The sequence below is a fragment of the Chlamydotis macqueenii genome, chromosome Z (assembly GCF_036417535.1).
Source record: "Chlamydotis macqueenii isolate bChlMac1 chromosome Z, bChlMac1.mat, whole genome shotgun sequence".
Lineage (NCBI taxonomy): Eukaryota > Metazoa > Chordata > Aves > Otidiformes > Otididae > Chlamydotis > Chlamydotis macqueenii.
In genome coordinates this window covers 17,846,723-17,860,547 of record NC_141593.1, presented here as the reverse complement: position 1 = coordinate 17,860,547, position 13,825 = coordinate 17,846,723, and the positions used below count along the sequence as shown (strand labels likewise).

The following is a 13,825-nucleotide window of genomic DNA, read 5'->3' as shown; positions in this document are numbered from 1 at the left end:
CCCGCGCCGCAGTGGTGCCCCGCCGGCCCCCGCCGCGCCCTCCCTCGGTGAGTCTGTCCGCGGCGGAGACCCTGGACCCCTGGCCGTGTCCCCTGCCCTGTGCACGCCGCCGTGCTCCCCAGCCCTGCGTCACCCTCCCGTGACACCCCCACCATGCCTTCTATCGTGCCCCTCTCTCTATGTCACCGTCTCTGTGCCCTCTGCTGTGTCCCCCCTCGTGCCCCCCACCGTGCTCCCCAGCCCTGGATCCCCTGGCCTGGCACCTCAAGGATGTCTCCGGCCATGCTTCCCACCTCACCGCGCCCCTCTGGCTGTGCATATCACTGACAGGGCTCCTGACTGCTGTCTCTCGCTGTTCCCAGCGCTCACCACCATCGACTGGCAGGATTTGGCAGCCTGTGCCCCCATCCTTCCCACCACCCCGGCCAGCCCCGTGACCCTGCAGCAGGTAACCCCCCAGCTGGGGCAGTCTCGGCTGCCTCTGGCATAGGGCATCCACATGGGTGGCCCCCTCAAGCCAGTGGGTGGCGGCAGCTCCCCACTCAGCCTCAAGCTTCCCACCTGTGAAATGGGCACAGTGGAGGACAGCGTCGTGTCCCATATGTTAGAGAGGTTAGCGGCAAGGACAGAGGCCGTAGGAAGGTGCTGAGGCAGAAGTCGGTGTCGGAGCAGCATGAGCAGCAGTGGGCAGCATGGGCAGGTCTGAGCCCTGGGGTCTGTTCACCAGCACCTTCCCTTCACTACTCCCAGGGTCCCTGCTTCCAGGATGGGCCGGAGTTTGATTTCCAGGAGTTCAGAGATGCTGTCGATAATTTTATATCAGGCAAGTAGATATTTTTCCTTACCTGAGCCAAACACGCCTGCTTGTGCATGTCAGCAGTCATGCTGCGTTTGGTCTCCTCATTTTTTGCTTTGTTTTTGGGTTTCTGGATGCCTGCTCACTGCCCACTCATCCCACCCTGGGACAGTCTGTAAGGCAGTGCGTCCCTTGCACCCCCCCTCAGAGGGGCCTTCCCCTTGGGAGGCAGAAATTAAATCCAAACAGGTTTGCAGGTGCACAGCTGCCGGAGCAGAGTAAAAGCACGTTGGGACATCCTGGAGGGATGCTCATAAGCGAGATGGTGTGCTGGGTTTGGGGAAAGAGAGGACATGAAAACCTCCTCTGTCCTAATACCTGTGACATTTCCTTCCAGATGCATCCACCTCGATGCCCCCACCGCTGGACTGCACTGACTTTGACTTCTCACTCGGTGAGGAGGTGGCCTTCAGCCCCTGCACCCTGCAGCCGGAGAGCAGCGCGCTGGCGCAGGTGCCCTCACAGCACCTGCCTTCCCCCGAGGTGTGCTGGAGGGACCTGGCTGACCAGCACCAGAAAGCACTGGGAGAGGCCCTGGAGGCAAACAGCCAGGTAGGGACCCCGAGCCCTCTCCAGGGCCTGCGCTGTGTTTCTGTCCCTCGCCTTGCGCTGAGGTGGCTGTGTGGGCCTGGAGTGCAGCATTCGCTGGCTCCTGGGTGGTGGGGCTGTCCCGACCGCCCCGGAGGTCCCCACTTCTCTTTGGCAGCTGCAGGAGACCCTCACGCAGAGGCAGGAGGTGTTGGTGACTCTGCAGGAGAGCAACGTGCAGCTCAAGGAGCTGGCGAGCCAGGCCAGGCAGCTGGCCGCCGTCCTCGACGTGAGTGCTGCCGCCCCACATGGCCCGGCTGCCCCACGGCCCAGCTGGTCCCTGGGGGACAGTGCCGTGGGGGGGCTGCGGGGTGGGACAGGGCGTAGGGTGAGGCTGAGCAGCGTGGAGTGCGACAGGACCGTGAGGAAGTGTGGGGCGGGATGGGGTGGTGCAGGATGGGGTGGTGTGGGACCGGGCAGGGCAGTGGCAGGACGGATCAGTGTGGGGTGGGCTCGACGTTTCGGAGTAGGGCAGCGGGGTATGGTTCAGGGTTGGGCGGTGCGGGATGGGGCAATGCGGGTATGTGTGGTGCGGGACAGCCCGCGGAAGTCGCGCTCTCTCCCCTCGGCAGACGCTGATGGTCCCGCAGTGCGCCGACGGGGCGGCCCTTCCTCCTCCTCCTCCTCTTCATCCTCCCTCTCCTGCTGCCGGCGCCGCCCCGGTCGGGATGTTGGGCGGGCGCGGGCGGCCGTATCCGCGGGAGGAGGCGGCGGGCGTGGATGCCATGCTGCGGGCGGTGTCCGACAAGTGCCGGGCCGCCCTGCGCAGCCTGGGGGGCAGCTCGGGGGGCAGCCCGGGGGGCAGCCCCACCGCCAAGCGCCCGCGGCCGGCCCCGCGCCTGCACGGAGCCTTCCGCGGGCTGCGCACCGCCCGCCCCTTCGCGCACCCGGCGGGCGGGGGTCCGGAGGAGGGCGGCAGCCTGCGGGCCGCCCTGGGGCAGGAGGGCAGCATCCGCACCCTGGCCTTCCCGCAGGGCAACGCCTTCACCCTCCGCACCGCCGCCGGCGGGTACCGCTTCCGCTGGGTGCCGCGCTGAGACCCTACGGACCCCCGCGACCCCCGGCCACGCGTGTCCCGGGCGAGGCGGAGCGCGGCCGGCCGCAGCGGGAGGCGGGCCAGGCACCCCCGCCAGGCCGCTGCACTTCCCTCTTGGCTCTTTGGAAACGGGGGCGAGGGGTGTTTGGGCTTATCCCCCCCCCCCGCTGCCGGAGGCCGGAGGAGAGAGGGGACAAGGGCTGCGGGCACTGCCGCTGCGGCCCCTGCCAGGCCTGACAGCGAGCTGGGGATTTTTGCCCGGCAGCGCACCCGCAGAGGCTTGCCATGGGTGTGATGAGTGTAGGCATGAAACGAAGCTCTGCCCGGTTGAGCAGGAAAGCGTGGCTGGCAGGGCAGCGGCTGCCACTGGCCGGCCTGGAAGCGGACAGACCGTCCCAGGAGGTTCGCACACAAGACACCTTCGCCATCACGGAGTGCGACGTCCACGAGGTTTACAAATTGCACTTGCATCGTTCATGTGTGCAGCTGTAGGTGTATACTTGCACTTGGTGTGATGATTAAACAGTGCTTAAAATTGCCATTTATTTGTAGTGATTTAATGTAAAGACAGTGTTTTGCATCAGGCATGCATACCTGCTTCCGTTGGAGCAAAGATAACAGAAAGCTGAGCACCTACACAAAGCTTACTTTGCTTGATGTGCTCAGGCAGAGAAATTTTAGAATAAAAGATGCTGCTGTTCACATTCAGGGAGGTTGTCTCCAGTGAAAAGAAGTGTGAGTAACGCTAACCCGTTGTGAACGGACACGTTTCACTTGCACCCGCTGGTTTGGTGTGAAAGGTGTGTGAAAGCTCTGGTTCTGCAGCAGGAACGAGCGACAAAACCTGCCCGGCTGCACTGCATTCAGCAGGGAATAAACTGATTACGAAAGGCAGCTTGTATAGGTATCTATAGTTCTTCTCCACATGTTTTACAAAATTAAACACAAAACGTACAGTGTGTACAGCGCTGTAATGCTCATAGGCACATTAATTCCTCAGAAATAAAGTGACGCGTTGAAACTGTAGACTTCTCGTAGCATGCAACAATAAAGTAATCACCCTGTTGGATTTTCACTAGTGTTGTTCTTGGTGCTACTTCAAGTCTTTTGGGAATTATAAATACATGTTCATCCACTCACTTTTGCAGTTAACCTGCTACAGAGTTTCCACTGATTACTTTTTTTACTCATAGTGTTTCTATGTTAAAAGTATCATTGATTAATTTGGAGTTGTGATCTAAAACTAGTAGAAAATGATCAGAGATGTCTTTTTAAAATTTATATAATTTAAATCCCTGTTAATTGGAAAGGCTGAAAATTGTCTAGTCAGACCAAGATGCTTCTCACTGAGACTCACAGGAGCATCATTAGACACACAGACACATGACTGGTGAAAGGAAAAGGTGTTCGGTATGCAACAGGATATGTTCATAGCGATACACTATAAACACAGCTACCTAGTTAGAGTGGTGCACTATAAACATCTCCTCTAAACTATAAAGGTGTATTTTAAATGCACGCTTATCCATCCACTTCCATGCAGGAACTTAATAAAAAGCGGACAATTCTCTTGCACAAATTAAACCAGCCCAGTGACTGCTTTCAACAACAATAACTTAAAAGGGCTGCCAGCACCCTTTGTCTTTCTCACAGGCAGGAGCTGGTGTGATCACAGGGGATGAAGTCTGGCCCCTTGACACACACTCATGCTTCATGGTGGTTCCACCACAAGCTGATCCCTGGAGAAGCTGAAAGTCCACCACTGCCAAACCTCATGTCCAAACAGATCCAGGTTTACACTGAGTGTCTGGGGCAGGATATTTGCCACAGGGCATGGGGCAGAGCCCCCGGGTGTGCAGGTGTGATGGACAGATGAACACGTTGGCCTGTGGTTTATCTTCACTGCTGTTTTCTCTCCCTGGTTGTGCGTGGTCCATGCAATGGATGAAGGGAGCTGGCTGAGCCCCCAGCAGAAATAAAAAGCAGATGCAATGATATTTCATGAGCTGTGATCCTGCTCATAAGTAAGTGTCCTCTGCCTTTCCCTCGCCTGCTGACGCTAGGCCATGGGATGCGTGGCTGTGGATGTGTGGTGGTGCAGAACTGTCGACAACTGGGACACTTTGAGGTGAAACAGAAAAATACTTTTTAATTTGGGAGGGAGGGCGGTGCACACCAAGGGAAGGGTTTGGTGATCATATTTTGAATACAAGCACCTCAATTCCACATAAGCCTTGTTCTGGGCATATGGGTTTTTCATCATACAAAATCTTCTAGATGTTAATTAAAAAAATGACACCAGACCTCGAGGTACAGCTTGATTAAAAAGAAATACTAGAAAGAGGAACTACCTTTTAGTAAACAGGTGCATATAAAGTCAGTAATTTTAGGTCTCTTCAAGATGGCAAGGGCAAAAAGGACCTGGATGGGGATGTTTAGAAATGGCATAGGGCTTTTAGTATAGTTAAAACTTGTGAAAGTATTTTTTTTAATCAGCAATATTGCGCATTCCCTGGTCTAAAGGCAATAACCAAGGCTAGATGTCGGCATGGCATTTTCCTGTGGGGATTGCCAAGGTGGTTAAATGGGTCACAAGCAGAAAACATTGCCTGTTCATGAATCTGGGCTACTCTCCACGTGCTTGTAATAGAAATACCCTTGCTTCGGTATTCACATAAACTTGTACACAAACACGGGGACACATATGGTGTCATCTAATGGGCCTGGCTACCATTTTTGAAGCACACAGGTTCCTTTAACTCTCATTCAGATGAAGCTAACATCCATGAGAAAGATGCAGCTGGTTCTCCCGCTGGTTTGCCACAGACCGTGGATGGTGGCTGGCAGGCCTCGAGCTGGTTCTGACGCCTGGTAGTCATGAGGAGACCAGGCCGTAACGTGGCTACAGTGCTGTAGCAGCAGTACTAAACTGCTCCTCTTGGTTTTGTCTCTTCTGTTCAGTGATTGCAGAGAAATGGAATTTCACTGACTTTTCTCCCCTTGTTTTCCTGAGTATTTTTCTGCAGAAAATTGCCCCTATGTCCAACTTCAGGGAAAAGACAAGCACTTTGCAGTCAGTTTTGTATGACAGCAGCAGCCCTCTTCATCTTTTCTAAGCATTGACTGACTTCTGGTCAGCAGCCATTATTTACATTTTGCATTGCAGAGTCTTAAGGAACAACTAAAGCTAACAAGGTCAAAAGAGGCTGTAGTTTGCTTTGGCACAGCTATTTCATAGGTGTACCAGAAACAGTCTTAAAGTCTGCCTGGCATCTAGCACCTGATAGCAAGTGGCTATTTATGTTCAATATTTACTTTATACTCTTCAACAAAATACTATGAAAACCCAAACATTAATAGGTGTCTTCAAGGTTATTCACATGTTGTGATCACTTTTGGTAAAGTCTCTGGATTTCTTGGATGAGTAATGCAGTTACAGTTAAAACTCACTTGTTAAAATTGGGTAGCTGAAAATTTGGAAGTTTATTCTATTTTTCATCCAGCAAAATTGTTGTTGCAACATAAGTCTCTCTGTCACAGGCTGACAGACACCAAGCATGCAGAAGATGGTTACATTTTGTGCTTCGACCTCTTCTGTGGCACAAGTCTTAGGATTTCAGGCAGTGACTCCTGTATTGAATCTCATAGTGCTGTTTCCATAAAGCTCACCTCAGCTGATGCTTTACAGTTTCAAACAGCTTTGGGCTATGTAGGAGGGATCTCCCTGAATCCCTCTGGGTGGGCTGCTCTGGCTTTCAGAGGGGCCAAAACCGGTGGCACATGGACTCATCAGAGAACCTCCCCACCCTGCAGGAATTGCTGGGAAATGTCAGCCCACATTTGGGTTCACTCAGATGGCTGACCGCATTTGCAGACATTTAATGTAAATAAATATTAACAATTCCAACCCTCCCTTCTATATTCTTGAACAGTAGAAATGTCCTCTCCTTTAAGCCTTTCCATAGTGATATGTACAACTGGTTTCGTACCTTGAAACGCAGCCCTTTTTTATCACTTTGCAAGGTGAATGATTACTAGTTACAGCTTGGGGATTTGTGGTGACAGCTGTATTGTCCCAGATGTCAGGTGAGCTCCCATTTATGACAGTGCTGAGGGAGCAGAGATGGAGACCTGCTAGAGACACTTATCTCCTCTAACCTAAGGGATTGCCATTCTTTTAATTTGGGCTGCAATAGCGGACAGAGGCCATGGTGCCCTGCATGTGCACATAGTAAAAGACAGCCTGGAGACTCCCTGGTTCCAAAAAGATAGGTGTGATATAAAAGGGAGCGTCTTATACCCTGGTTACAGTTGGGAACCTGAGGCACAGAGGTGTAACATTATTTGGCACAGGCCACTACGAGTGTCTGTGACAAAATAAGAGACAGGATCCTGATCTCCTGTGACCTGCTGAGGTTGTTCTTCATAACCACGTATTGTCTCTTCCCTGTGTCCTGAAACCACCTGCGTCTTGGAGGACTCTAGCTACCTGATACTGGAGCTAGGGGTAAGGAGAGGTGCCTGTGGAAGAGAAGTAGGAAAGCAAGCATGTTGCAAGCCAAACTGTACATTTTGTGGCATTTTTTTGTTGTTATTGAGAAGGCTTAAAAAGTTGATAATGATCCGCACATTAAAAACATAATTCAAATCACTGAACTCTTCCAGAAAAATGCATTTTTGTTGATGACTCTGTCCAGTTCTCTAGTCAAAAATAAGGAATCCCTTGCATTTTTGTTTTGTTTTTTAAGTTTTTGTTGTGTTATACTCCAAACTGGTTAGTGGTGACCTTTGGGTTTGTAGCACTCTGAATAATAAATTTTTAACAGAGTAATTTTCAGAAAGAAAGATAGCAGACAGCTGATTTACACTGTCACTAAAAGAATTCACAATGTACTTTGTTTGCCAAGCATCATGGAAATTTGTAAGAAAGCTTTTCCCTTTATTTCTAGGCTTTCAGTTTCTTTGTGCTAGCAGTTAATCTCAGGCAGCCTACTCTGCCCATTCCTTGGTCTTCCCATTGTGTTGTGTCCTTACACTACGGCACAGAACAGACCCAGAACTGACAGGTCAGACACTGCAGCCCCATGTTCAGCTCCTGCCCTCACCCTCCAAATCTTACAACTCCTGCATGATGGTAGAGTCAACTGTTGTAAAAAAGAAAAAAAAAAACAAAAAAAAACAAAAAAAACCCCACCAAAAAACAAATAACCAAAAACTCAACAAAAGAGGGAAATTAAAATATGGCTGAAATATCTGTGAACTGTAAAGCTTTCTAGTGTTTTCAGTATGGATTGTATGCTGTTAAAACTGAGGCACTATACAATTCAGTGTTAGTTGTAGCCCCTGAAGTTCAATGCTGTCTTTTGAAACGATTAAATAGAGTGATATGTCCAATTCTTCACATAACATGGAAAATCCCTTTTAAATTTGAACAAAACTCAGAGCGGGTGGAATCAAGATCTGTAGCTACGTATTTGTTTTACAGTAAATACTTGCCATTAGTAGAATTCCCTGTCAGCAATGGATTAAACATCCTCAAAATTAAGTCTTCTTACTTCTCATTTTGGGGTATTGGGTTAAGGCCAAAATCAACACATACAAGAACTACAAACTTGCAGAAAGTATTTATAAATACCATGCTGTTACTTTTGTATGAACTCTTACGCAACCTTGATTTAGGAATAAAAAGGTTGAACATATGAACAAGTAATGAGAAAAAAAGTTGTCTGAAATAATATGTTAATTTTTGTAAATGCCCAGAACTAAAAGGTTTATCATCATTTATATTTACTTGTTTAGCAGGTGCTCTGACATATCCTAGCCTCTGTATGTCTGATTACTTTCCACTGGATGTTATCCAAGCAATTCTACCTTGAATCATGGCTCCTTTCAAAATTTTTTTTATCTTTGCAGATGCTCAGTTGTCTACTATTCTGGCAATAAATGCAACACAAATTAGCAAATTTGCTCCCTGTGATTTACTTTCTTTTAGCCCAGGTAGGGCAGACATGGGAAACTGAAGTAAATTTCAACTACTGTCATAATACTTTAAGTGGTTGCAACAGACGACTGAGGTGTAGTTTCATGTGGTCAAAGATCTGCTAAGGGATATTAATAATCATTAAGGTTATGTAAGGTGATTTTTTTACTGTAAGAAAATATATTTGACATGTTAAAACTAAACCTCAATACAAACATATTCTTTACAATTTATTGAACAGTATACAGCTGTTTAAATAAAGCGATAAAACATTATCTTTCTATGTTAATGAAAGATTTAGCCAGAGTAACCTGTTTAATGTACAAAAGACACACCTCAGTATATTGTTACTCTATTTTCAGTCGACAGTTACAACACAGACCCTGAGAGCTTAGGAACCCATTTGAACAAGTGTCCAACAAAAGACGGACACTAAAAGTTATGAAGTTTAAATTGCAGCTTCTAGCATGTGTGGAGGTATCAAATAGGTAAAGTTAATCTCACTCGTGCATGGTTTTCTTCCTGGATGAAATATAAGCACTTCAAAAAATGCAAAGGCTGGACTCAAATTAGAATTGCTCTGTTTCGTTTTGATTTGTACCACCAAAATTTTGCAAAATGAAAACCATGAAAACTTCAAAAGCATGGACTTAGTCTCTGATAGGGGATAAAAATGTTAGAAAAATGGATCAACCACAGACTCATCCATGTACAGTTTCTCCCTTCTGTACCTTAGGCTGGGCTGCAGTCCTGAGATCAGACGGATTACAAACCGCCCAAAGTCCGATGGGCCTTTCAGCAAAGCTCCAGAACAACCGCTCCTCACTGCACATCTGGTATCTGGCCCTGTATTTGTAACCTCAGTCTCATTTACTGCAATTTTGAAAATTATTCACCTTGACCAGAAAACAACCACCAAATCTCCCAGAACAGTATCTCTCTGCACAGGATTTCTATTGAACCTCACTCATTTTCTTGTTCCTCATTGTCGTAGCTCAGCCCCGATCGGGACCAGACTATGCAGTCTCTCTCTCACTCCCCCCACCCTCTGAGAGAATAGGGGGAGATAATATAAGATAAAACAGCTCAAGGTTTGAGATAAAGACGGGGAGAAATCCTTAAAATTACCGTTACAGGCAAAATAGACTCGACTTGGGGAAAACTATTCATTTATTTCTAAAACTAGCGGGAGAATGAGACAGGGAACAAAATAACCTCCCCCCACCCCTCCCTCTTCCCGGGCTTAACATTATCTCTACTATGTCCCCTCCCGGCACAGGGAGGAAGAAGGAATGGGGGTTGCAGTCAGTTCATCACACGTTGTTTTACGCCGCTGTGTCATCGTCGGGGGAAGAACTCCTTGCATTTCTCCTCTGCTCCAGCGTGGGGTCCCTCCCATGGGCCACAGTCCTTTGTGAAACTGCTCCGATGTGGGTCATCTCTTCCACGGGTGCAGTCCCTCCAGAACAGCTGTCCCAGCGGGTCCTCCATGGGCCACAGCCTCCTTCAGGCATCCACCTGCCCCAGCCTGAGGTCCTCCACAGGCTGCAGGTGGATCTCTGCTCCTCCGTGGGCCTCCATGGGCTGCAGGGGGACAACCTGCTCCACCATGGTTATCACCACGGGCTGCAGGGGCATCTTGGCCAGGAGCCGCATTACTCCTCCCCCTCCTTCTTCACTGACCTTGGCGTCTGCAGCCGTTCCTCACAACAGGCTGGCAGACGCCTCTCAGGATCCTTTTTACATCTTATCCACTTTTCATCTCCTCTCCACTTCTTGCAGCCAGGCCGGGCCGAGTTGGGCCCAGTCGGCTGCCTGGCAGGAGGCCAGAGGGTGAGGGCTGCAAGGCCCACAAGGCTCGCGCCTCCCCCTCTCTGCCCTGGCTCAACTGCTTCACATCTACTCTTCTTTTTTTTTTTTTTTTTCTGTTTTCCCCTTCTTAAATATGTTATCGCAAAGGCGTTATCACGGGATGTTTTGCTTGGCCTTGGTCCGCCCTAGGCCCGGCCGAGTCCACTGAACAAAGGGGAGCGACTTCTAGCAGTTTGCTACAGAAGCTGCCACCTTAGGCCTCCCCTCACTAAACAAAACCAGAACACTCATTTAGAAAGCCTGATTAGAAACCATCTTCAGTACCCAAGATAATATTTCTCTGTCTGCAACTCTAGTTTCCCAGGAAAGCAGCTTTCCAGAGGAAGAAGGAAACTGTCAGCTCACCGATGGAGGATCCATGAGAACAAAACCATTAATGGAGGTCACAGATTTATGCACTAAAAGAAAAAAAAAAGTAGTAAAAGAATGTAGTAAAATAAAGTTTGTAGTAAAAGAAAGAAAAAAGCACAAGCTTTGCCCGTGTGACTTTCAGAACTAAGTGTGGAACCTATCTTTTTATTCAGGCTTGCTCCCAGCTGTGTTCTAACAGGGATAATGGCCATAAATCTGTTTCTTTTCAACAAGAAGGGAGGAGTTAGGAAGGTAAATATCATTTTTTAAGAGTTCTTAGATTATGATGATGATGGGTACCTACATGGTAGTTCAGATAGAGAGATGCAGCTTTACGTACTCACATTGAATTAGAGGTGACCACAATCCTACCAGCTAAACTTTAATTTGGTTTATTAAATCCCCAGTAGCAAAATACATGAAACAGTGTTACTGTCAGTCAGTGCATACATTAAGTGCAAATTAAACTACACAAAAATATGTTTGGTAATGTATTTATCCTTCCCTTCTTAAAGCCTGCCTGTTTAGCTGCCTCGTACTATGTTGGTAATTCAAAATTGCCCAGAGACATGAAAGCAGAGTCCTGTTGTGTTGCGTGCTCTGTAAACTCAGTCTCTGTCCAAAGACACTTTTTGAAAGTGTGCATCCTTTTGGTTAATCTTGCGTGGCTCTTTCAGTAGTAGAAAACGCACAAATTTTCACACTCAAATATTTAAAGGAGGAAAAGAAGATATTTTAATGCAGCTAACTGTATTAAACATTTTCTTCTTAGTGCATTCTTTCCTTTTTAAACAGTTTTAAAGCATTTTTCTCAATTTTTTTTCCTAGTATTTGATCAACATCTCTGAACATGTTTAGAACCTCTAACACGGCTAAGAAGTCAGTGCCAGGAGCACTGATCCCAACCAAACTCTCACAGAAGAGTTTAACAAAAAACTGGGCCAGAAGAATTAGAGATGTGGATATTTGGAAAGGTTTTCACAATTACTGTGCAATCAAGCAAGTTCTGATCTACTACACAAATTCTTTAACACACTTTAGTACACATTGAGCACCTGAGGTTAAGCCTGAAGATTATGAAATAATTAATGTCTCAATTGTTTATTTCCTAATTAGTTACTAAGATATTATCTTGGAAATCTCCATGGTCCAGTTGAATTTCTTTGGAAGTTCTCTAGTATTCTTTCTGGATTGTTCATATTTGCCACAGCCCCTTCAAAACAATAAAAGGGACTGTCACTCCCTTCTGTGGGCTTTGAATCAGGCTATGCAAGATGGAAAGGCTGTTTTCTCAAGTACACCAGGCTGTTTTCCTTGGTTATACTAATTCAACAACTTTCTATGAGTTCTTGGAGACAACTACAGTGGGCATTTATTTCTTGTCATTTTGATCTTATTTTTTTCTTTTTTTTTTTTTTTTTTTTTTCTGGGAGTGACTATCAAAATCACTTAGGGCAATAAAATAAAACTTATGGGAGAGATTCTCTGTTGACTTTGGCTCTAGTTTATTGAAGTGTATGGAGGAAGTGGTGGGTCCTTATTCATTGACACTCAGTAGTTTTTCTGCATGAAGGCCTAATTTGCCCAAGTAGAAAATCAGGAATAAAGCTGGACTTTGTTTTGCCTCCTCTGCTGTCTCCTCTGTTTCACTGTGCAGGGTAGCTATGTGGGGAAGACAGGGAGCTGTGCAGGAGATGGCATCTCAAAAGCTCTTCACTGACAGTATTCAGCTGTGCAAGGGCTACAGCAACATTATAACTGTAGTCCAGATGAAGAATGTGTCTTTGAAGCAAGTTTCATGCTTGATCCCATCAACCCCACCTTCATTTTGTATTGCATAGTAGTCTTGAAGCTTGTCACCTAGATTCCTTTCAGATTAAATTAAACCAAAGATGCCCTCCAGGAGCTCATCTAATTTACCTCCACTGCTAATGGGCACTTAGTCCAGGCAACTGGGCTAGAGCCAGTTCTCAGTTACTCTCCTCTCAAGCATCTACAAAGCGGACCCTGGATCTTAACATCAGCTGTTTCACTTCCCAAGTTGACTCATGCCAGTACTCACTCCTTACTACTGCAGACACAGGTAAAGTCACACTATGTAACCTGGAGCACGCCTTGTAGAAACCTGAGGAATCTCATATATTGTGTCTAACTTCTATTGGTCATAGTAGTACAGTTGTGAAAACAAAACAAGATCATAGCTATTGCACTGGTGATGTATCTCCCAGGAAAGTGTCAAACAATATCAGAACAGCCACCACGATGTTTTCAGGAATGAAAATAACCAAATACATGAGTGACAGAACTCTGTAGCACATGAAGCTGCAAGGAACTGGAAAATGAAGATTAATCTCAGACAGTTTGAACATTTGTGTAGACCTTCCTTCTCTTCTGCATACACACTCACAAACCCAACAAGCAAGCAAACACATTTGTCTGACTTATTTTAATAAAATAAACAAAGGCCAGCTACCAGATATCAGGCCTGAATTTTTGCCGCTAACTAGGAGATCCATCTAAGGAGGAACTAGAAATGGCCTCTAGTCCTGAATTTTGTCTGCTTGTTGGCCTAAGTCCTCACTCATCTGCTATTACAGAAAGAGTCTGTCAACATGTGAAACTCTTATCGGCATCTGTGGAATTGCCTATTTACTTGTTCCAGATCAACAAGTCAGGTACTCTGTTCCATAGGATGCTGCTTCTTCTAAGCCTCAAGCAATGTATGGAAAGAGCCAGTGAACCAAACTAGTACCAGGGGTGTCTGACGCTTCTGAAAACTGCCCCATAATCTAATCAAATTCCTTTGTTTAAACAGAACACTTCCAGGTATGCTTTATCACAAAACAAATATACCTGTGTAACCAAGGGGGCATTTTACAAGCATTCAGTACAGTGCAAATTAGCAAGTAGATCATAATTTCAAGATAATGAATATTTGTCAACTATGTTTACATTTCAGTAAATACACAGGGTCTAGATTTAGAAGTGATTTTGACAGCAAGGAAAACTTCTTCAGTGAGAATCAAAAGTGAAACAAACTAGGATGTGGAGAAAAGTACTGAGGGATCTGCACTGGCTTTTAATGCTCACATTAAAGATTTTTCAATAAGAAAATATTAAAATTGTGGGACAAAAAATAAGT

The 13,825-nt window shown here is 46.8% G+C and overlaps 1 protein-coding gene across 1 annotated transcript; it reads left to right on the top strand.

Moving 5' to 3' along the window:
- The first annotated feature begins 1,207 nt into the window (after positions 1-1,207).
- On the top strand, positions 1,208-2,481 carry MCIDAS (multiciliate differentiation and DNA synthesis associated cell cycle protein). The gene is made up of 3 exons (XM_086769877.1): positions 1,208-1,408; positions 1,563-1,673; positions 2,017-2,481. Exons 1-3 carry the CDS (start codon positions 1,208-1,210, stop codon positions 2,479-2,481), a joined length of 777 nt encoding a protein of 258 aa, XP_086626003.1.
- Positions 2,482-13,825: the final 11,344 nt, after the last annotated feature.